Raw genomic sequence first — 23130 nt, forward strand, 5'->3', positions numbered from 1 at the left:
GGAAGCCTCCAGTTCACTAAAATAAACGTTTCCATGAACACCAATGACCTTTCAGATGTTGCGACTTAAATAAAGAAATAATTCCAGACATTTTCAGAGGTTACTCTTACTGTTTATTGTGCCGTAGAAGGTAAAGTGGACTAGCCTAACTTCTTCAGGGATTTTAGCATCCCTGCGGGTATCACCAGTCTAACAACACGATCAACACTTGTACTGGCTGACTCCTTTGACTTTATAATCGCACTATCCTTCATATTTTAGGAAGCCATAAGTCATGTATATCGTATGTCTCTGTGGATTCAGCTTACAGATGTTCTCAGTTATGGATCAGTTACTAATACTAATACCCCTCTACTTAGCCATCAACAATAAATATCAACAGCAACTTAACAGAACTTAGGGTATAATTTCAAACGCCAACTTGTATCTGACTCATACAACTTATCAAGAATTATGCTATTTTCCATTGCTGCCCTGTTACTAATCCTGTCGCCAAACTTTTAACCCAGTCTCCTCAAATCCTCAAACTAATCCTTGATATAGGACGGGAAAGTAGTCTCCCCTTCCTGGGGCTTGTCAGCATTTGGCCGTTGCCCCCTGTTTTGACACACTCTATTCTGATCTCTACCGCCTCATTTTCTAAAATACCAGTATGATCTAGAAACCAGACTTAAGGTGTATTCTTGGCAGAAGAGGCGCTGGTATTCCTGATTGAATCAATGCCTGCCTTATAGTAAATTTGCTGCCGGGGACTTTTGGCGAACGAATGTCAATAACAATTAATAAAATTAATTATAGGTCTTGCCTTTATTCTCACTTCTTTTTTTTTTATTACGAAGTTTCTGAAATGGGTACTTCAACTAAAAGGTAAGATACAAAGAGTCTATTAAATTAATGGATGGTAGATAGTGTGTTAAAAAGGTTTTTGATTAGTTGTGTGTGCAAGTGAGATGGAATGAGAGAAAAGAGGGCTAGAGGTACACGTTTAGCTGTAGAAATTGCTCAACAACTTAAACTTTTACTGAAACTTTCACTTCAACTGAAAATCCATCACGGCAGAGTAGTATAGTATATAGTAGACTAGACCGTGTTAGTGTTTCACGTTATAATACTCTACACTTGCACAAAGTAGTGTTGTTAAATTGTCTGAACAATTTCTCACATTTTGTGTTACTTTAAATTATCACAAAAGCTATTAAATGTTGATTTTCACAGGTTTTTAAGACCATTTTGATCACGGAAAAACTATGTGCACCAAGTGTTTGTGTGCGATTATATTCGACTTCCGTTTTCCCCCCAAAATCAAACTTAGGCGCAATTTAGCTACTTCCTTTTTTTTTTTGATAATAAAATAAATTCGCCATGTAAGGAGTATGAATCTTGTTCGGCTATAGCGTTCTCTGGTGTCATGGACTGTTCCACAATTTTTGTCGCTCTAATCTTGCATTTAAGCACATTCATTCATATATATAAACACACACTCAAAGCAAAATAAACGATTAAAGAATTCTGAGTTCGTTAGATAAGCTTATTTTTTTGAAATCGCTACTTCGTAAAATTCTCCTAACTTACCAACAAACCACACATTCTAATACAAACTGTACTTAAAAAAAAACCTTCAATTTAAAATTTAACTTTTAACTTTGGGCTTTACCTCTGACAGAAGACTTACTTGGAATCCTCATACTCTTGACTTAAGAGAACAGAACTCAACATACTATTTTAGACAACAGATCAAAACTCACTCTGGACAACAAAAGACTTATACTAAAGCCCTGTTTGGGCAAACTATTTCGAACTTTAGGGTTCAACCAACACGCTTAAAGCTCTCAAAGTCCTTGTGGTCCAAAATTCTTCGCTGTATACTTGGGACACTCCTTTCTACGTCACCAATCAAACCATTCACACAGAATTAAACATTCCTTTCGTCACACGAGTTACAGGAAATTCCATCTTAACTTACAATCTCACCACAATCCTCTGGTCGTGAGGCTTCCTTGATCACGCCTGGTAAAGCCCCTTCACAACACTAAGGTTGACACCCCTGTGATAATCCCAATAAAGTAAGGATTAACTCAGTGGTTAGCACGCTGGATTCCCACGCAGGGATTATCCCCGAGTTTGAATCCAGCTGCCATCACTGTATACTTCTCTTTCTAGAATATTGTTACAGTGTTCTCTGTTACAGTGCAATGGGCAATGCTCTAAAAAGGCTCTGGACATGTAAGATTTCTGATATAAAAGTAAGGAGTGGTAGAATTCAGGGAAATATTGTCCAATTGTAACTTATTTTCTATTTAAAATCACTCTGTTCCGCATTGGGTGCATTCTAGACGCTCCGTTCTGAACAACATCCTGAGATACACCAACATCCTGAGACTACTCTTCTCATCTAAGCTGATGATACTACAGCCTTAACTATTCTTCGACACCAGTACTCTTTCTAATTCCTCTACCAGCAGTCAAAGTGGTCTCACTATCTTGAGCTAAAGACTTACTTGGAACCCTCATACTCAGACTTAAGAGGACAGAACTCAAGAACTCAACAGACGCTTCCGACAACTGAAAAGACTGTTAAACAACAGATCAAAACTCACTCTGGACAACAATAGACTTATTTAAGTATATTAAAGCTCGTTTGGGCCTATGGCATCGAACTGTAGGGTTCAACCAATACGCTTAAAGCTCCCAAAGTTTTTGTGGTCCAAAATTCTTCGCTCAATACTTGGAACGCTCCTTTCTACGTCACCAATCAATCCATTCACACAGACTTAAACATTCCTTACGTCACACAAGTTGCTGGAAATTCCTTCTTAACTTACAATCTTACCACAATCCACTGGTACAACACCTTTCTACCAAAGTATTGCCAGACAACACTCCTAATAGTCTTAAAAGACAGTAGCCTCGCTATCTTCTCTCTAACATTTGTGAATCAATAGAAAGTAAAATGTTCTTGGAGTGTTACCCCGCTGAGTAACTTCTCCACTTTGAGTGTGATATGTTGTTTATTGTTATCATTGTTTCTTATAACGCAATAAAATGCGTTTATTGTAACTTTTAACTAGCTAAAGTTATTTTAAAGTAAACTTTGGTCAGAGAACATCGTAGCGTTAACAGCAAATTTTCAATTATTAATATTATTATTTAATATTATTACTGTTTTTTAAATATGAGAAGCGATTTATTTAATTGGGGAAAAACATACAAAACGATGACGCTGAAATTTAGAATTGTTTTGGCCTGGCAAATAATAGAATTATTTCTTAAATGCAATAAAAAGAATATAACAGAAGGAGAACAATATAAGAAATGGGTGGAACAATATTACTGGCAGTTTGGGGAGATATGCTTAAGATTGTAGAGGAAGTGAATCAGACTGGGTGGCGGATATAGGCTAACAACGAGTTTTCGAGATTATATATCTTCACCTCCTGCTCCCAAGTTATTGTATAACACACATTGCCTAGTAATGCGACTGCTATAATGATAGACAGAGTGCCCATCGTGTAGTCTTTCCCACCTAGTTGTCCTACCACTTTTATGGTCCAATTGTCAGGCGAAGAAAACTTCTACGCCAGCCTAAATAGAGAGTTCTTCAAGGAGCCTTTATTTCGGGTTTTCATGGTAAAAACACACACAAAAACACATAGACACACATCTATTACGAGTTTTGTCAGTATAGTGGCGCGCGTATGTAAGAGAACACCAATTTCCTGTAGAGAGACAAATATACTCATACTTCTAACGCTGGGAATTAGTTAGCACCGCTTAGACTGCTTAGTCTGAGAAACATTTAGACCCCATGTAGTTTTGAAGTGTTTCGAAACGTGTTTTTCTCCTTGCTTAAACATTTGTTCTTGTCTAACCATCCATGCTTACCAAAACAGGCTTACAGTTCCCCTTGTTCTAGAGCACGTTTTTGTAAAAATTAAGTTTTACTTTCTCGTCTTGCTAATGTCAAAAAAAAGACTGTTCAGAATATAGACGCATATTTATTGTATCGTAGAGCTATTTCAGACTTTAGTGCATCATCAGGGGTAGTGTAATCAGTTTGGTTTATGGATTTGATTTCACTTACGTTACCGTCTCACCCTACGCTTGCTTTCGGCCCTTGCTGGCCACTTTAAATGAATTGGCTGATTTCAGCTAGTGTTGTAGCGAGACGTTAACATAAGTGTAGTCTAAATCTCTACACCAAAATGAGTAATTACTTCTGATGATGGGTAAAAGTGAGAAACAGCTCAGAGATACAATAAAAGTGCGTGATATAACGCATACAATCAAAAGTAGTCAGCGCGCCTACACCGTATATTCTAGTTAAGACTTAACATCTAACTACCCAACTTAGGTGTCGTGAACGGAGACGACTAGCAAACGTGTACCCTAATAAAATTTGCTTTTACTAACCATTAAATAAAATCCAAAGCGTTGACGATCGGGAATCGAACCCAGTACCACCAAATTAGCTTTGCGAACAACACCTCGTTATCGTTCAGCTACTGTGGGGCCGCTTAGCTTTTCTAAATATCGAGAATATATTGATCAATTAATTTATCGACGAAATGAAAAAAAAATTGCAGGGGGGCCACTACAATTTAATATAAACAAAGATAGGGAAGCAACGTTACTGAAAATTTGGGTAAACTTTGTGTTTTGCAAGGTATCCCTCCAAAAATTTTGTATTTAGTTAAAAAAAAAAATCGTTTAATCAAATACTCTTGACAGGGGCGGCTCTAGCTCGTGTAGCGCTCGTGTGCAATGAAACCCTGGCGCCCCTAGGCCTGACCCCCCCCCCGCAGCTATAACTATTAACTAAGTTATCGCGTTTGATAACTGCCGCCACCGCGCTGGCTGGCCGCTTCTGTCATATCATTGTTGTACCATGATGGTCCAATACGATGCTCTTAGCTGCCTCAGGGGGCGCCGCGGCGCCCGTGTGCATTGCACACCCTGCACTATAGGTTAAGCCGCCCCTGACTCTTGATGAATAGCACAAATACTCGACGAAAAATAAATTCATTAATAAAAATAATAACACTTCCGTTTTGTATAACTTTTATATCGAAATTGACAATAAAAATTACAAAACGGAACTCCAGATTAGAACATCCGTGCGTTATTTGGTTTTTGACTCTTCTATAAATTGGCAAAAATTATTATCATTGTTTCATTAGGATGAAAAAAGTAATTGCCATTTCAGTCGTGATACATTTATTCTGCCGAGCTTTCGACCTACGGACTAGGGTCCATCTTCAGGGCTAGTTTACAAAGTAATATTTTACATTACAGGGTTGGTGTGTCTTCTGTCCTGTCTGTTCATGGACTGAATGTGATTGGACAGACCGAATTGGATTGAATGTAAACTAGCCCTGAAGATGACCTAGTCCCTCAGGTCGAAAGCTCGGCAGAATAAATGTATCATGACTGAAATGGCAATTATTTTTTCATCCTATTGAAACTATGAATCAGTCTCTAAAAATAATGAACAGCAATTATCATTGTTATTCCAAAATAAAGGAATGATGCAACACTATTCACCCTATTTAATTTTACTGTCGATCAATATTCGTTGCTAATTAGTATCCCCAGTTTTATAAAATTAATCTACTTTTGTTTTTTTAACATTGAACATTAATTTTTAAATTAAAGTTTTTTTTTAAGAAAAAAGGTATTATGAAAATGGAAGCCAATTGTTATTTTTCCAATATTAGAACCTTCATATAATTTTTCCGTATTGAATTCAGGGAAGCAAATACAAAAAGAAAATTCTAGGAAATTATAATTATTATAAGGAAAATGCAATTTATATTTTATTTTGAATTCAAGGAAGGTTTTTTTAACCTTACTTTTTTAATTTTCCGAGGTGAGTTCTCAAGCTGTAATCCAATTTGCCTAGAATATCTACTTCCGTTTATTTCTCTCCTTTATTCCCTATTTGAGAGTCCTTCAGGTTGTACTTATTATTGCTTTTTCCGTTACCAAACTTGTCATTTCTCAACATTGTTTTATTTTATTCTTTTTTCTCGTTTTAATCACCTCGCCGGAAAACCTCTTCCGGTATCTCCTCTGTGTGTCCTTTGTCCAGATTTTCCTCCGTTCTCCTTTTTTTGAAAATAGAAAAACTCTTTCTTTATAAATATAAATATTGAGAGTCGAGCCTCTCAATATTTATATTTATAAAGCAAAGGGGAAAGCAAAGAGGCCGCTGTTTGGAGGTGGCCGTTAGAAGGAGGTAACCAAGTTTCATTATGAAAAAATATGTTTTTTTTTTCCAAACATCTATTTAAAAATTGTTTATTAATTAATTAATTTATTAATAGATGTAAAAACGTACATAAATTGCATAATTATTGCAGCTACATGATATGCATCAAATTTTTCTTAATTATCCAAAAAATTTATCAAAAAAACTTCATATTATTGAGTTAATTAATAATTTTTATAATAATCATCACATTTATTCATAACAATAATAATTTATGGTGAAATTATCATCATATTATCATCTATTATTAGAAAAATAGAACAAAACCTTTCGGCAAGTTGACGATGGCTCGATTTGATTTTTTGCAAAATCTTCCAACACATTTATTTTCTCTTTCTAGAGTTAACCACTTTCGTTTTGGGAGACGTACCCGGAAAAAATAATATTGTTCGTCCAAAGTAATATTGAAAAAATGATTAAAATGGTACAAAATGTATAGAGCTTATATAGGAAACTTTAGGAAAAACCAGAAAAAAAAAACAAAAACTTGAGAGGGGATAAATTACTTTTTATTACCGCGTCAAACGAACTTTTAATAATAAGGTGGTCGTTGGTGGGAGGTGAAACATTTAATCCGTTCCCCAAAATCAATGTTTGCGGTCGCTATGTAGAGTGCCCGCTAGACGGAGGTTCTTTTATATAGAAAATGTATAGGGGTAAAACGGGGAAATCCAAAAAACTGTCCGTAAATGGAGGTGGTCGCTAGTGAGAGTATCCTTTCTGGGAGGCTCGACTGTACCCTGTCCATCTCCAGTCAATGAGTGGTGCAGGCTTCTAGGACGAGAATGGCTGCCTCAGCTATGACATTGTTCGATGCGGAAGTTGCTTGTGGAAGTTGATTTAGTGAGCTTGAGTCGTTGAATTGGATTTCGTATTGACTTTTTTTTTTCTATTGATGGTGGTGATGACGTCAAATGGTTTTCTCCCCACTTCTAGATTGTGGGGCTGGTTTCTCACCAGATAATTGATAAGTACAATACAGTTAAAATAAGCCTTAATAAATACACGGAGGTTCTTTTATATAGAAAGTGATATAGGGGTAAAACGGGGAAATCCAAAAACTGTCCGCAAATGGAGGTGGTCGCTAGTGAGAGTGTCCTTTATGGGAGGCTCGACTGTATGTACAATTGTTTTTTTCTGTATGTGGTTGGGTTTGAGACCATAGTTAATCCCTCGTAGCAAGCATGTTGCCACTTGGGTTCATTAACATAAAATTATGAGGCTTTTTTCCAGGGGATTCGGTGGATACTCTTATTTTACGGGATGTACTATGATGTGATAGCTTACAAAAGAAAATGCATCTGGGAAAAAACCCAGGGTTAAAAAAAAAAAAAAAAAAAACTTTGTCTCGCCAAAACAACGTTTGCCTAATTTTGTTTTGGGGTTATTTAGCTCATAAACAAACCCGAATTGACCTCTGGTTTTAAGTAGAACTTCTATATCTGACTCAGCTATCTTACCTACACGAATTTATATGAGTTTTTGTAGCTCTAGAGCTAGAGTATACTAGCCTTCCACATAACCTACTCAATGCCAACCACTCCTCCTCCATAGCGTAGACACTTTTTGCAAAACTATGAGCCCAGGACTAATATAACCTTTCCAACCCTTAAGTCTTCTAGAGTTTTTATACCTGGTGAGTAGATTGCGGGGGTACCTTGGGGCTACTTTACGATAATTCCCTAATATAACCCTTTCGACCCTCTCTTCATATCCTGTCTAACACCATAACACAGACATGCACGTTGTCTACAAACTTTGGGAGTTGTTTTTCTTCTTCACTACTTCCGCTCTCTCTAACCATTTTGGCTTGTATTTCCTTATTGTTTTCTTCTTAAAACAAAAGAGAAAATATGCAAGATAAGGATTTTTCCTGTTTCCTTATTACACTCTTAATATTCAATTCCTTTTCCGGAAAATCGAACTATATTTTAGTATTTTTTTTTCCACTAATTTATTTATAAATTCTCTTGTCGAAAAATATATTTTTTAGCGACGTTTCAATTGTAAATAGATAATTTTAAAAATCTTTAACCATTTTTTAGCTTTTACTTTCTCTTACTCCAATAAAAGAGAAGTATAGTAATCGTTCAGATTTTCTATTTTGACTTTTCAGCGGAAATACTTGATGCGGTAGTAAATACACTGATGATGGAAGCAATTATTATTTTGGAACAAAACAGCATTCTTCTCAACCTCCACAATAGTGTATTTCTTTTTTTGGTTCTGTCGGCCCAATTCTGTTTTCATTTGCCCACGTTTTGATTATTTATACAATCAAGTTTAGGGCTACTGGCAGGTATTCATTTTAACAGTATTGAGGCAAGGTGCAAAGTTGCATGTGTTAAAAAAAAAAAAATAATGTAAAAATTAATGTTAAAAGAAAAAACAAACCATGTAACTTGAATTAAATAAAATCCAAGACCTAGAGATCGAGAATCGAACCCACTAAACCAACAATACATCTTAGCATTGCGGGTCTAGTCTCTTACCGCCTAACATACTTTACTGTAAATTTCTCATTATAACCGTTAAATAAAATCCAAGGCCTAAGACAGGGGAATCGAACCCACTAAACCAACAATACATCTTAGCATTGCGGGTCTAGTCTCTTACCGCCTAACATACTTTACTGTAAATTTCTCATATTAACCATTAAATAAAATCCGTGGCCTCTAGACCGGGAACCGAACCCACTAAACCAACAATACATCTTAGCTTTGCGGGTCTAGCCTATAACCGCCTAACATACTTTACTGTAAATTTCTCATATTAACCATTAAATAAAATGCACAAGGCCTAGACCCGAGAATCGAACCCACTAAACCAACAATACATCTTAGCTTTGCGGGTCTAGTATCTTAACCGCTCGGCTATTGTGGCGCCATAACTTGAGATATGATTGAAAAATTGTGGAGAGAATGTTTTGCCTATTTTAGAGTGTGTGGCCAGATGGGAGAAGTTAACATCGCTTAACCATAAACAATGCGAAGTTTCAGCAGTTAAAAGAAGCAATTTTTTACTGTACGAAAAGAAAAATCTATAAATGTTTACAAATAAAGGAACGCTTTCAACTCTAAGTGTTGACGTAGAACAGGTTGAGACATTTTTATTGATTGTCATAACAATATTTCGTCATACATCATTACTTTTTAAATCATCAATGAATCATCAATTCTTCTCTAAAGTATATAATTTAATAACTTTTAATAATTTGTGCAACTGAAAAGATCTAATTAAGAGCACAAAAACTATTTTTATTAACTCGATGATTAGTTATTATTTTTTCTTATTGTTCCAGCCGAGCCATCCTGAGCAATCCAGATGTACTACCGAGCACACCCATCACGGAAATGTGGAAGAACGATTTCTGGGGCACATCATTGTCGAACAGCGGCAGCCATGGTTCCTACAGACCGCTGTGTGTACTCTCATTTCGGCTGAACTACTGGGCCTGTGGACATCGTCCCTGGGGATACCATCTGGTGAATCTGCTGTTGCACAGTCTAGCCACGGCACTGGTCTACAGAACGGCCAGAGTGTTTGCATCGCCGGCACCAGGGCCGACCGCTTTGTTGTTCGCCGTACATCCAATACATACGGAAGCTGTGGCCGGTATTGTCGGACGTGCGGATATTCTCTCCACAATTTTCTATCTATTATCCTTTCTGACCTACTCAAGACATGTTAGTGCTCGCGAGGCTAGGCAAGAAATCAAAGAGAGTGGCAAACGTGGGGTTGTGACTCCGGCTAAACACGATCTATTAGTTGAATGGGTGTATCTGTGGGCATCGCTTGGACTGGCCGCTTGTGCGATGTTGTGCAAAGAGACGGGCATCACCGTGCTGGCTCTTTCCGCTCTCTACGATGTTCTGCTGCATCGGCAATCTCTCAGCCTCAGACTGGTGAGTACCCCAATAAATATTCAATTTTAGATATAAGCATCACTTTCTAATAAAAGAAATGAACGATACTACCGTTCAGTTTTGTAGAAATAGATACTCAAAATCACTAATTTTTATTGAAAGTTTGGTTAGGTTCCGCATGAATGTTCGAGCATGTTGCGGGGCAAAAGTTGGTGTTTATAAAGCCCGGATTTCTAAGTGTGACGTCACAGGAAGCCCATAAAAATCATTTCTAATCCGTGCAATTTCCTTTTGGATTCCTTTCCTCTGTTCATCACTTCTGGACACTCTGTGTATTTAAAACTCAACTCCCATCATCATCTCTGCAGCTTGCCATTTCCGTATCACCCAAGTTTTTGTTATCCTGATCCATTTTCGAACCTTAATCCTTATCTGAGGTTGTATCTTCCGTTTTGTGATGAAATTTCGAATTTACGTTAATCTGATTTTTTGTTTTTGTATTTTTACTTATTTATTGACTAGAAATAAGTTTTATTGTCTTATTTATTCATCCAGATTAGCCCATCATTATTAGGATTTCTTAGGGGATCTATGTCCTAGAATAAAGTTACTTACTTTCAGTCATTCCTTTGATTTAAAGAACCATTTTACGCTCTTGTCACATTAATAATAATTATTTGTTTTATTTTTTTTAATCTTTTATTGAAATTCACAAGTACAACAACTGCTAAAACAAGTAAATGCGATATAAGATAACAATATCAGGATATTTGAGTGGAGAAGGCACCCAGTGGTGGTACTCCATTATCGTGAATTTTATATAATACTGCTCTTATGTTGAGAGTAGATCGCGAGGCCATCTTCTCTTCAATCTCCTTGGAGGATTACCTGGTAATGTGGAAGAAGATAGGTGTTCTATGAGAGGGTTAGGATTAGCTGCTAGTAGAGGAATGAAATTTGAGAAAACTAGTTTAAACGTGATCTTTAACGAAAGGGATTTTAAGATCATTATGGATGGTGAGGTTAGAAATATAGAATGGAGCGTTAAGTAGTTTTCGTATTAAGTATTTTTGACTGTAAAGTTTGGATACGAAGAGAATTGGAACGTTTAGATCCCAATACTTCGATGCCGTATGACCAAATAGGTTGCAGTAATAGAAGCATTAATAATTATTACATTAAGTTTACTATACACTTAGTAATTTTGTACAAATTATTCTTAAGAAAAACCATTATTCTAGAAGTTCAAATTAAAAGTTTTTAACAGATTTTCAATGGTGGCCATTTATACGATGCTTAAATTTATACGATTCCAAAATTAGGCTAAAAAACTCTCCAACTATTTGTACCTTCACCTGTCTATTAAAAACTGTCCGGTAGGACAGTTGTATAAGGGTTGATCGTCAAAAAGTGCACGAAAAAGCGTAACGTTGAAGAACACCCAACATTGATAATTTTTTTTCTCTTTTTCTATAAAAGATAAAATACTCAAATTCTCTTTAAAATATAGGGCAAATCCTCCTTTATAACTGTAATTTTTTTGAAAACAACCCAGATCGAATAGGTTTTGAGAAAAAAGTTGCTGAAAATGAGCAAAAACGGCTTTTTCAAAAATGTTTCTTGTTGATACCTTTTTTGTAAACAACGTAGCGCCTAAAAGCGCAAACCGATTTTCATGAATGAGGTGTCATTCGATTCGGAATTTTATGTAGATGTGCCTATTGGGGGTCTCGACGCTGTACATCGAATGGGAGAGGAGTTAGCCCCCTTTTATTATTATGTAGAGATGATGTTATACAATTATACGACATTCCAATCATAATTTAATGATAATTAATACTACCTAAAGTTAGCATTTACTCGGGCCATTTCCAAATTAAGGATGTTGCAAACCATTATTGGCAATTGGTAATATAATTTGTTTTCCAGTAGATTAGCCAATGAAATTCCTGTATCCATATAGATTTTATTATTATTATTATTATATAAAATTAAATTCATTAGATTATTAATTTCAGCTTAATTATAGTTTAAATTTATTAAAGACAATTGACTGGTAAGCCAGTGCATTAGTCATGGAATCGCTTTAGAGCTGATAAATTTCTCACTTTGGTACTTGTCGCCCTGGCAAGGTGGTTGGAACATTGAATATTTAATGAAGCTTAGCGAGGTCGGTTTAGTTATTAGCATATCAACCTTCTGTCTGGCACATACATGCTCATATGTAACTTATATATGATCCATACTTATAATACATAATCTAAACTCGAGTCTCTGATTGGAAGCATTTATTGTTGAAACCATATAAAGTAAAATATGCATTCGTAAAGATTTGTAATCTCTAAATTCCTAATTGTTTTTCCAGGTCCATTTTGGATGAATATTGGGTTTAGGTATTCCTCTGAAATTCCATTTTAATGATTGAACAGTTTTGCAGACTGAATAATTGAAGTTCATTTTAAACTCCGGGTTTTTTTTTTTACTTTGTATTGTAATCGGTAAGATTTTCAATTTTGATTTTTCTCCGGGAAATGAGGTCCCTCTGGGGAAAGCAGTTTCCACCACTTTCTCGGGAATGGCTCTTATAGTTTATTCTATTAACTTCTATTTGGGTAGAGGTAGTCTTGTCTGTTAAGGTTATATTTCTATGTAATGTGCGTTTTTTTTCAAACTACAATTTACCTGAGAATTATATGGGTCAAACATTTTCCATGATAATGGGTTAGATCCTTGGGAATAACAGTAAAAGTGGTGTGGATCTTCTACTCCAGATTTTTTCCCTAAATTCAGAAATCTTGGTAACTTGAAGAAGGTGCCCTTAGGTGTAGTTGTTTTAGCCTTGTCTGGGTGCTAGGCTTAAATATTTTATCCAAACTCTGCCTCCAGCGTCGTCAGCAGCAGCTGGGTTGACAACAGCTCACCCAGTTTACTCTGTCTGTAACTCCATTAGATCTTCATCCGCTTCTATACCCGTCTTTTACTTCAACATCTTCGTTTTGCTAAACTTAACTCTTTTTTTTGTGTCTTTTTTTTTTTCTTCTGTGAGACACATCTCTGTCTCTCTTTTTCACTTTACCGGTTGCAAGTTATTAAGAAACAATGACAGGCGCCTTAATTTGGAAACAGAACTTACAAATTAAGGTATTGATCTAGATTGATCAAGTAACTAGTGAGTTTTGCCTCACTTCACCGACATCTTTGCACTCCCATAATAAACATATGAGGTCACTTCAAATTTGGGAAATAACTTCAAAAACGAAGAAAAAAAAAAAATGTGAAAAAATAACTAGAATACCCTTAAAAAATAGTGTTTTTTGTTTTGGCTTTCACCAGCGACATCTCTTGTAGAGCCAGAATATTAGGTCGCTAGCATGAGGACAAATTATTTGCTCACTATTGTCGAACTCCCCTAAAAGTGATAGGCTATCCTGGAGAACATTATTCCTTCTTCAGTTCCGATCTCCTTCTTTGTCGAGAGCTAATTTTATTAGAACGTGCGTAAGGAATGACCCTGGCAATACGATCTCTCTTCTTCGTCCATTCCTTGTATATTTACTAGCCACATGCGACGGACTTTTTTTTTTCCTTACAAGAGTGTGGAATGTCTTGCTTGCCGTTTGGCAGAGTTGGTTCAGCTGGTCATTGTTCTTTAACCAATTATATTTTCTGGACCTTTCCACATTTGCTTAGACAGAACCAATGTCTCGCTAGCGTATTCCCAACTACAGCTTTTATTGTTGTCTTTTCTTGTATTTCGTGGTAGTTATTAGCCTTGGCCGTCTAGTAATGAACTCCTAAAAACTTCAACAGTATGAAGGAGGCACTTTATTGGCTGCTGCAAATTCTGGATTTGAATGGTTGTTCGTATTAAACTCACGGCCCTTCTACAACAGTTTTAACTTCCTTTCCCTTAGAAAAATCAGACCTTTTTATTATATTCTTTCGAGCAATGGAATTCTATCTAAAGAAGAAGCCATGAAATTCCAAAAATTCAAATTGTTTTACAGAAATAAATTTAAACATCATAAACGAAATTTTTTTCTTATAATTTATAAAATTAAATAATTATTTAAACAATTATTAACTTCCAGGGCACATTCAGACATCAAAACATCGCCTTGGCATGACGCGACATACTACATACGTAGATGTACCTAGTTTAGTTGATTTAAATCAAATTGTGATGTAACTTTAGGTCTTTCCTTCTGTACGACGTTCTATCTTTTTACCCCTTTTTTTCACTGCTAATATAATGAGTGGTTCCCTCGCACTAACTTTTTTAAATAAATAAAATAAAATTTTAACAACCCTAACACAAAATCTTTGCACAATTGATGATCGTGAACTCTTGTTACAAATCATTGTAATGCAACTTTGCCAAATACAATATAAAATGATTTTAATAATTTTTTTATTTTTATATAACTAGGTGTAGTTTTTTATTCATGTTTTTGCTGTAGTTGTAGTTGTTGTTGTTGTTGTTGTACATATAGACAAGTTCATTAACCCCAATCAAGAAATATCCGCCACGACATATTATAGTTTACATTACGTGGGTAATTTGATTGTTATAGTGCACGACATGTTGTTATTAACATAGTCGTAAGGGTGTTTCTTTCCCTTTCTCCAGATTTTAGTAATGAACAACGTGTTGAGTTTTAAACCCTCTACCCTTAGCCTCGAAAGGCCGGGCTCGGAGATACTGATTTACTTTTTAATCGTTTATTAAATCAACAATCAACGCCGTTTATTGCGTTATCAGCAACAAGGATAATATACAACACAGAAAGAGTGGAGAAGTTACCCAGTGGTAACACTCCTACAACATTTCGCTATCTACTGATTCTCATTATCAGAGAGGAGATCGCAAGGTTACTGTCTTTTAAGACTGTCTAGAAGTGTTGTCTGGAAACGGCCAAGAATTAAGAAGTTGTACCAGAGGATTTTGTTGAGATTGTAAGTTGAGATGGAATTTCCAGCAAGTTGTGTGACGAAAGGAATGTCTAGATCTATGTGAATGGTTTGTTTGGTGACGTAGAAAGGAGCGTCTGCTCTAAAGAGCGAAGAATTTTGGACCACAAAAACTTTAGGAGCTTTAAGCGTATTGGTTGAACCCTACATTTCGATGCCATAAGCCCAGATTGGCTTTAATACACTTACTTAACATGTTCGCGGACGGCTACTGCACATGCAGTACTTTCGTTTTGTTCTAGTGGGTCGCCACTGCATTTGCAGTGCATTCGTTTTCTTTAACTGCAATTGCAGTAGCTGACTCTTTCGATTGCAAAATTGAGCAATATGAAACAGTTCTGCTAATGGAGTTATTTTTTTTTTTCTTTATTTATATATGTTTGGTACTATATAGTAAGATGTATGAAAAACCTCTTGACTAATTTCATCTAACAAACCTGGAAATTGCATTTACGGAGGGTGCTCATATCAGTACCCTAGCTAAATTCAAGCCGTCCGCGAACGTGTTAAATAAGTCTATTGTTGTCCAGAGTGAGTTTTGATCTGTTTTCTAGTAGTCTTTTCAGTTGTCGGAAGCGTCTGTTGAGTTCTTGAGTTCTGTCCTCTTAAGTCTGAGTATGAGGGTTCCAAGTAAGTCTTAAGCTCAAGATAGTGGTACTACTTTGACTACTGGAAGAGGAATTAGAAAGTGTACTGGCGTCAAAGAATAGTTAAGACTGTAGTATCATCAGCTTAGGTGAGAAGAGTAGTCTGAGGATGTTGGTGTATCTCAGGATGGTGTTCAGAACGGAGCGTCTAGAATGCACCCAACGCGGAACAGAGTGATTTTAAATAGAAAATAAGATACAAGTGGACAATATTTCCCTGAATTCTACCACTCCTTATTTGGAGCCTTTTTAGAGCATTGCCCATTGTACTGTAACAGAGAACACTGCACACAATGTTCTAGAAAGAGAAGTATAAAGTGATGGCAGCTGGATTCAAACTCGGATATAATCCCCGCGTGGGAATCCTGCGTGCTAACCGCTGAGCTAATCCTTACTTTATTGGGATTATCACAGGGGGGTTAAGGTTGAAGGGGGCTTTACCAGGCGTGATCAAGGAAGCTGTACGGCCAAACATCTCTATATTGTTTTATTATTCCTTCTATTCAAGTATTTATTACAAAAGTATAAGTGAATAAATAAATGGCTTTGAAAATGAAGAGAAAAATAAGCAGCTCCGATGTATGGGACGACGAAGCGGGCGCTGAGTAAGCAGGGTATTGATTAAATTTAGTCCAAGGCGAACCACCCCTAATATTTTACTTTTTTCACTTTCTGTATAGTTTCATTTATTATTTACTTTTATTTATTTTTTTTACGGTTTTTTTATTTAATTAAAAATATTTTTATTATATTTACATAAAAACTCTTATCGCTAGAATTTTATAATGTTTAAAGAGAAGCAGGATGAAAGGTCTGTTTGTAGACGTGGCTGGTCGTTTTTAATAATTTTTCCATTTTCTCTTTCGAAATATTTGCTTAAAAAAAACACTCTACGAATTGTATGGTATTTTCCTCGGGTTCAAGGGACATCTCTTCATCATACAACTAAAGAAATAATTTTAAACATTCCTTAAAATAAAGAGTAAAAATCAGCCTCTAATATCTAAAACCTAATATTATTTTGCCCTAATTTTGGTTTCCCCCAAAAAACATGTAACAATTTTATTACCTAATTGCACAATTAATGCATATTAATAAAAACAATACTATTAAATACGTTTATATTAAAACACGAGGTAAAATCTTAACTTATAACGTTTACATATCGTCGCTTCTCTCCTTCAGACACCTTAGGGTACGTTCAAAACGGAGCTGTGAGCATAGATGATAGCGGAGATGATAGCAGTGATGCATCAGCGCTTATAGAATAACCTAGTACATTCTTATGTGAGCGTGCACAACGAAGCTTCGACTAGTGACTCATACGCGCTGCTATAAACGAGCATAGATGATAGAATTGAATTTTTCATTTTTCTGCTAGCTGAACTCCAGTATCGGAGCTTCAAAATGGACGTCGAAAAATTATTTAGTGCTGTCTCTACTCATTATTTTTTATTATTTACTTTTAAACAATATTTTGTTTTTTAAATCGTGCTTACATTTATTTTCATGCGTATTTATTTGTTTTTTTTTTTCAGTAAAATCATTACTAACCTAAGAGTAATCACTAGTTTTTCTTCTATGGTTATAGGATTTCCATGACAAATTTTTCCAAAGTTTTCTTAATTTTGACCTTATTTTTTCTAAAATATAGTCGAATGTGGGTGGACCCATCCTCACATATTCAAAAAAACGATCCGGATAATTTCTAAGTTCCTTATATAAATGGTGAATTTCGCCCAAAGTACTTCGTTTTTTATTTATGGTATGTACATGATATTTTCTAAAGCGTTTTTTCTTTAAAATATACCTTTTTGTTGCTGCTGAACATAAAAACTCTTCTTCATTACTCGGACATGTTGCATGTATCACAGCTCTGTTGTGCACACTAATCAGTGATTATATTTTACTCTATCAGTTATCATCTCTGCTATCATCTACACTCACAGCTCCGTTGTAAACGTACCCTTAGTCAGGCGACACTGTATAAGCCAGTTGGTCGCAAGAATACTGACGCTTCAGCTGGTCAGGGTGGTTTAATATGGAATTGGGGATAGTAAGAGAGCTTGGATTTCGTGGATTCGTGATGGAGAGGATCGATCATTTGGTGATGGAATAATCAATATAGTTAATGTAGTCTGCTACCTTTGGCTTTACCTGGATTCCCCTTTTAAATAAAAGTTTTAGATTTGTAACTAAAAGTAAAGTAATTGCCTATTTTTTCAGGCCGGCTTTACGTCCAACTACCACAAATTAGGTGCCGTGGACGGAAGCGACTAGCAAACATACTTTACTCTAAATTTCTTTTGTTTACCATTAAATAAAATCCAAGGCCTAAGACCGGGGAATCGAACCCAGGAACAACAATACATATTAGCTTTACAGGTCTCGGCCTCTAACCGCTCGGCTACCGTGGCGCCTTAGATTTGCAACTAGTCAACGATGAGAATCGTTTTTGTTGACCCCCTCATCCACAAAAATAAAAATCGATTCTGGCAATCGATTTTGGTTGTTTTTGTGGAATACCTAAATACGAGGGTCGTTTGAAAAGTCCGTGCAAAGTCAGAGAGATAGCACTACTGGCGCGTATCGAGGTTATGTTTAGTTAGTAGCATCTCTTGGAAGAACACACACCAAGTTTCAGCCAGATCGGTCTATTTCTTTGTGTTTGGCATTCGTTTGAATCGAGGAAGTCGAGTGATTTTCAAAAAATGGACGAAAAAGAATTTCGTGTGTTGATTAAACACTACTTTATGAAAGGCAAAACGCCTCAGGAGACTAAAGAGAAGCTTGATAAACATTATGGTGACTCTGCACCTTCGATTAGAACAGTTTATAAGTGGTTTCAAAATTTTCGGAGTGCCCATATGGGCACAAGTGACGCTGAACGTTCTGGACGCCCTGTTGAGGTTACTACTCCAGAAATCATTGATAAAATCCATGATATGGTGATGGATGACAGAAGAGTGAAGGTGCGTGAGATTGCTAGTGCTGTGGGCATCTCGAATGAACGGGTACATAATATTTTGCATCAACATTTGGACATGACAAAGCTATCAGCAAGATGGGTGCCGCGATTGCTCACGCTTTACCAAAAACGAAATCGTGTGAAGTGTTGGCAAGGACGGTTTGCAGCTGTTCCAGAAGAATCCGCAGGACTTTAAGCGTCGTTTCGTCACTGTGGATGAAACATGGATACATCACTACACTCCTGAGACCAATGAACAATCTAAACAATGGGTTACCAAAGGGGAATCTGCGCCAAAAAAGGCGAAGACCGTTCCTTCGGCCGGAAAGATTATGGCAACTGTCTTTTGGGATTCGCAAGGAATAATTCTCATCGACTATCTGGAAAAGGGTAAAACTATTACAGGTGCATATTATTCATTGTTATTCATTGTTTGAAAACCGAGCTGCAAGAAAAACGCCCACGATTGGCCCACAAAAAAGTCCTTTTCCATCACGACAACGCACCAGCTCACACCTCAGCAGTTGTGGTCGCAAAATTAATAGAAATAGGGTTTCAACTCGTTTCACATCCCCCCTATACTCCAGACTTGGCTCCCTCGGACTACTATTTGTTCCCCAATATGAAGAAATGGCTGGCGGGAAAAAGATTTTATTCAAACGAGGAGGTGATTGCAGAAACGAATGGCTATTTTTCAGACTTGGACAAATCCTATTATTCGGAAGGGATGAACAAACTAGAGCAGCGTTGGACGAAGTGTATAAGCCTAAAAGGAGACTATGTTGAAAAATAAAAAAGGTTTACCCCAAAAAATTAAGTAGTTTTTATTTTTGCACGGACTTTTCAAACGACCCTCGTAGCAAACTTGAACCCTGCAATATTGTTTTTTTTTGAGCCAGATAAGTGTATATTATTTCCATGTTTTATAATAGATTTATAAAACCCAGTAAACATTTTGTTACTAGAGGTTCTCAATTTTCACCAATATTCTGGCACCTACACACCAACCAATGGGCTGCAACCGGCTAGACTGAATCGTCCAATAGTAAAAACCTTTCTCCCATTTCAGTTAAACCGGTTGATTTATGTTGTCCGCTATAAATAAGCATTGAATGGTAAATCTATGGAGGTTGCTTTCCCACAGAACCCATTGCTCTCTCTCCACCACTCTTGTACCTACTCCAGAGTTAGAGTATTGGAACACACATACACACAGACAAATCTATCGAACACTTGGTACAAAAAAAAAAAAAATAGGAGTATTCAGGTGTTGAATCTTTAATCATTTAGTAGGTGTTAACAGGGAGTGAACGATTTTTCTTCTAAGTGCATTTTATTTGTGTTAGTGAATTTTCCGTGTACATTTTCTCACGCGAACACCTCCCAGCATCTTCTACATGGAAGATTTCAGTAAAGAGTACACTAACTAAGAAATAGGTGGACCACGCCGCTAAAGCTTTTTAAAACCATAAATCATGTTCAGAATTATTATTATTTTTGTTTCTTTTCTATCCCTCCTTTAAGACGTGTCAACATCTGTGGCCATGGCGCCCGGCGCTTTATTTCAGTACACTGCCGGCCTCCTTAAAGTATTCACTCGTCACAGACAACTGTGAGCTGTAAAGAAGCTCCTAGAAAGAGAAAAATCTAAGGGCCAGCAGCCTGGATTCGATCTCGGGATCTCCGCGTTGGAATCCAGAATCCCATGAGTTACTGTGATTCCTTCCCTCAGAATGATTATAATTAATTTTTTAATTTTTCTTAAACCACTTTAAAAAGTGGCTTTTTAAACCACTGGGTTACCGTTTTTTTATTCAATTTTCCTAAAAAACGGTTATAACAATTTCCATCAAAGTGGTTTTAGATCTATTACTTATTTGTGAAAACCTTTTTTTTCCCCCCCTCAAAGAGGGTATCTAAGGCACTTCTAGGTGAAGAAGTGGGGTCAACATTCCTCTAAAGTTTTATTTGAGTATTCTTTACCGTCTCATTATTTGTATTAAATTGTTTAGGAGTCAAATTTGACCTCAAATCTCAAGGGGGGAGCATGGTTTTTGACTTCTAAGATTTTTAACCAGATCTTCATGAGACGTTGAACGTTGTTTAATGAAGTTTTAAGTGCCCCCTCTATTCTTAGGAAATAAGAATTGCAATTGTAAGACCCATTGAGTCTTAAAAAATTATGTGCAATTTGGTGGTCTTTCTGAAACTTTAGAATTTGCTATAAGTAGCAAATAGTTGCGACGTCATTATTTAATGATGTTAGGGATTATAATAATAGTATTAATATTGTGGTAATCCCATTTAGCTGAAATGGATGGTTTATCATCACTTTATAGTACGAATCCCTTTCGTAACCTCCGAATGTTTGACAAATTGTATTGTCTTCTTGGTTTAACCCCAGGGATATGTCGCTGGATAGCTGCTTAGTCTGTTCATTGCACATAACGACAGTCAATGGAAGTTTCGAGGGATGGATGGACTTAGTGCATCTGTGATATTATTATTCTGCTAATGTTCCTGCTCTGTTTGATCATCAATAACAGTAAGTCTCCGCTTTCAACTGTTTGCAATCTGCTTCTTTTTTTTTTGATGATGCAGCTGTGAAACAGTGGTGGGGGAAACTCCTGACTAGGGACGGACGAAAATGTTTATTAACAGCCAGCCGCTCTTCTAAAACTTACTGCAGCATTACTCCCGCAAAGTTGGGCGTGTCATTAGGATGATCGTAAGCCTTTTCAAGGGCCCCAATTATCGATTGGATAAACCCTTAGATCGCATGGACCTGGCAGAAGAAAGTCTGTGTAGGTTCTGCCAGGAAGAAGATGAAACAGCACTGTACTGTGAAGGACCTAGAATGGCTCAGAGTTCAGCTCTTTCGGAGAAGAAAAAAATCCACACCACCATACTCCTGGCCCTCGGAACCTCTCACCACACTCCTAGACAAACAGACAGCACTGTGCAGGAGGTGCTCTAATTAGTGGGCCGCCACAATAGAACCCCTCTTGGTCACAGTGACGTACGCTTTCTGGGCCAACCCTTTTAGAATCTATCTAATTAATGAACTTTTGACTCATTTAAATCTACGCTCATCTAAACAAGTTAAAAGGGAAAACTTTTAATAACTTTTGTACTATAGTCCCTTAATTCAGGATAAGTTCAGCCCTAGTGTAGCCACAAATGTTGAGACTCGGATGTTTAAACGTAAATTTCTCATTCGTTGTTGATTCTTGTCGCAGTTTTAAAAGCCTTACTAAATTGTAACTCCGAAAAAATATTAAACATGTCTCCAGACATTATCATTTTTCTTAAAAAAAAAAAAACTCTTAGATTGAAGCGTAAATGGAGAGCATCATCTTTTATTAAATTTTGATTGGCTGACATCTCTTCGCCCCAAAATTTTGTTGATACAGAAGTAGCTTTGTTGCAGAAACAAAAATAACACTTTCAACAAATTTATTCATTCAAAAAGCTCCTTTCTTGACTAACCTTACTCTTCACAACGACCTCAGCATCCCATTCGTACATCAACTCGTCAAGACGAATTACCGAAAGTTCCATACTGCTCTCTCTTAGTGCTCTAATCCTCTCATACAGACTCTCGCCTCCTCTAACATTCCTAACAATCCTACTCGCCGACTGAATCGCCAGTGGCCTCGCGACTTCCTTGCAGTCTGAAGACCTAAACGCCATTATTCTCCTATAGAGAGTGATACCGCTGGGTAGTATCTCTCCTCCCGCTCTTTGTCTACTAAATAAGCTGTATCTTTTTTTTTTCAGTAAGTCAAATTAGTTCTTAATAATCGCCTTTGTTTTCTAAGTACCCTAGACTTAGATTGATTCAAGCACCCACTGTCTGACGGGTTCCTGTGATAAGCAAGTACCTGTTATTGAATTCAGTTATTTTAACAAAAATATTTTGATTTTTTTTAGTTTTCCACTGCCTTAATGGTATATTGTTCGCTTGGTATTTTCCCATTATTTTGGAGAAACCCTTTTGTCCTAAACTATTTGCTAGTTTATCCCTTAAAACTTGGATTTAGATATACATAAAAAAGTTTTTAGTCCTATAGAATAAATTATGGCGAAAATTCTAAGTAAATGATTTCTTGTTTATGACATGTTCTTATACAAAATGTAGTTAATGTATTCAACTTATACATACAAGTTGAATGTAATATATTATTGTAGAAAATTGAATACTTACACATTGTTACCTCCGAACAGTGAGTAAAACTTGTCTCCTGTGTCCCGCCTTCAACTATACGCCATCCCTGGTTTGGGCCTCCAGAAACCCGGGGCACACCATCTAAACTAATTCGTTCTATAATTAAATTCCTGCACTAACAATTAAACCTTCCCAATGTGAGTCACATGCTTGTCACAACCTCTACATACTTACCTGCTAGA

General features: G+C 36.5%; 1 protein-coding gene across 2 annotated transcripts in view; it reads left to right on the forward strand.

Moving 5' to 3' along the window:
* The window catches only part of Tmtc2 (Transmembrane O-mannosyltransferase targeting cadherins 2), a 549780-nt gene that overhangs the window by 222151 nt on the left and 304499 nt on the right, over positions 1–23130 (forward strand). For both annotated transcript variants that reach the window (XM_074133413.1, XM_074133412.1), the window contains one exon: positions 9570–10173. In XM_074133413.1, the coding sequence (XP_073989514.1) occupies positions 9622–10173 (552 nt within the window). In that variant the 5' untranslated portion in view covers positions 9570–9621. The remainder of the gene's footprint in view (positions 1–9569; positions 10174–23130) is intronic.

This window comes from Rhodnius prolixus, unplaced genomic scaffold (genome assembly GCF_049639745.1).
Source record: "Rhodnius prolixus isolate KJV_2025 unplaced genomic scaffold, Rpr scaffold_10, whole genome shotgun sequence".
NCBI lineage: Eukaryota > Metazoa > Arthropoda > Insecta > Hemiptera > Reduviidae > Rhodnius > Rhodnius prolixus.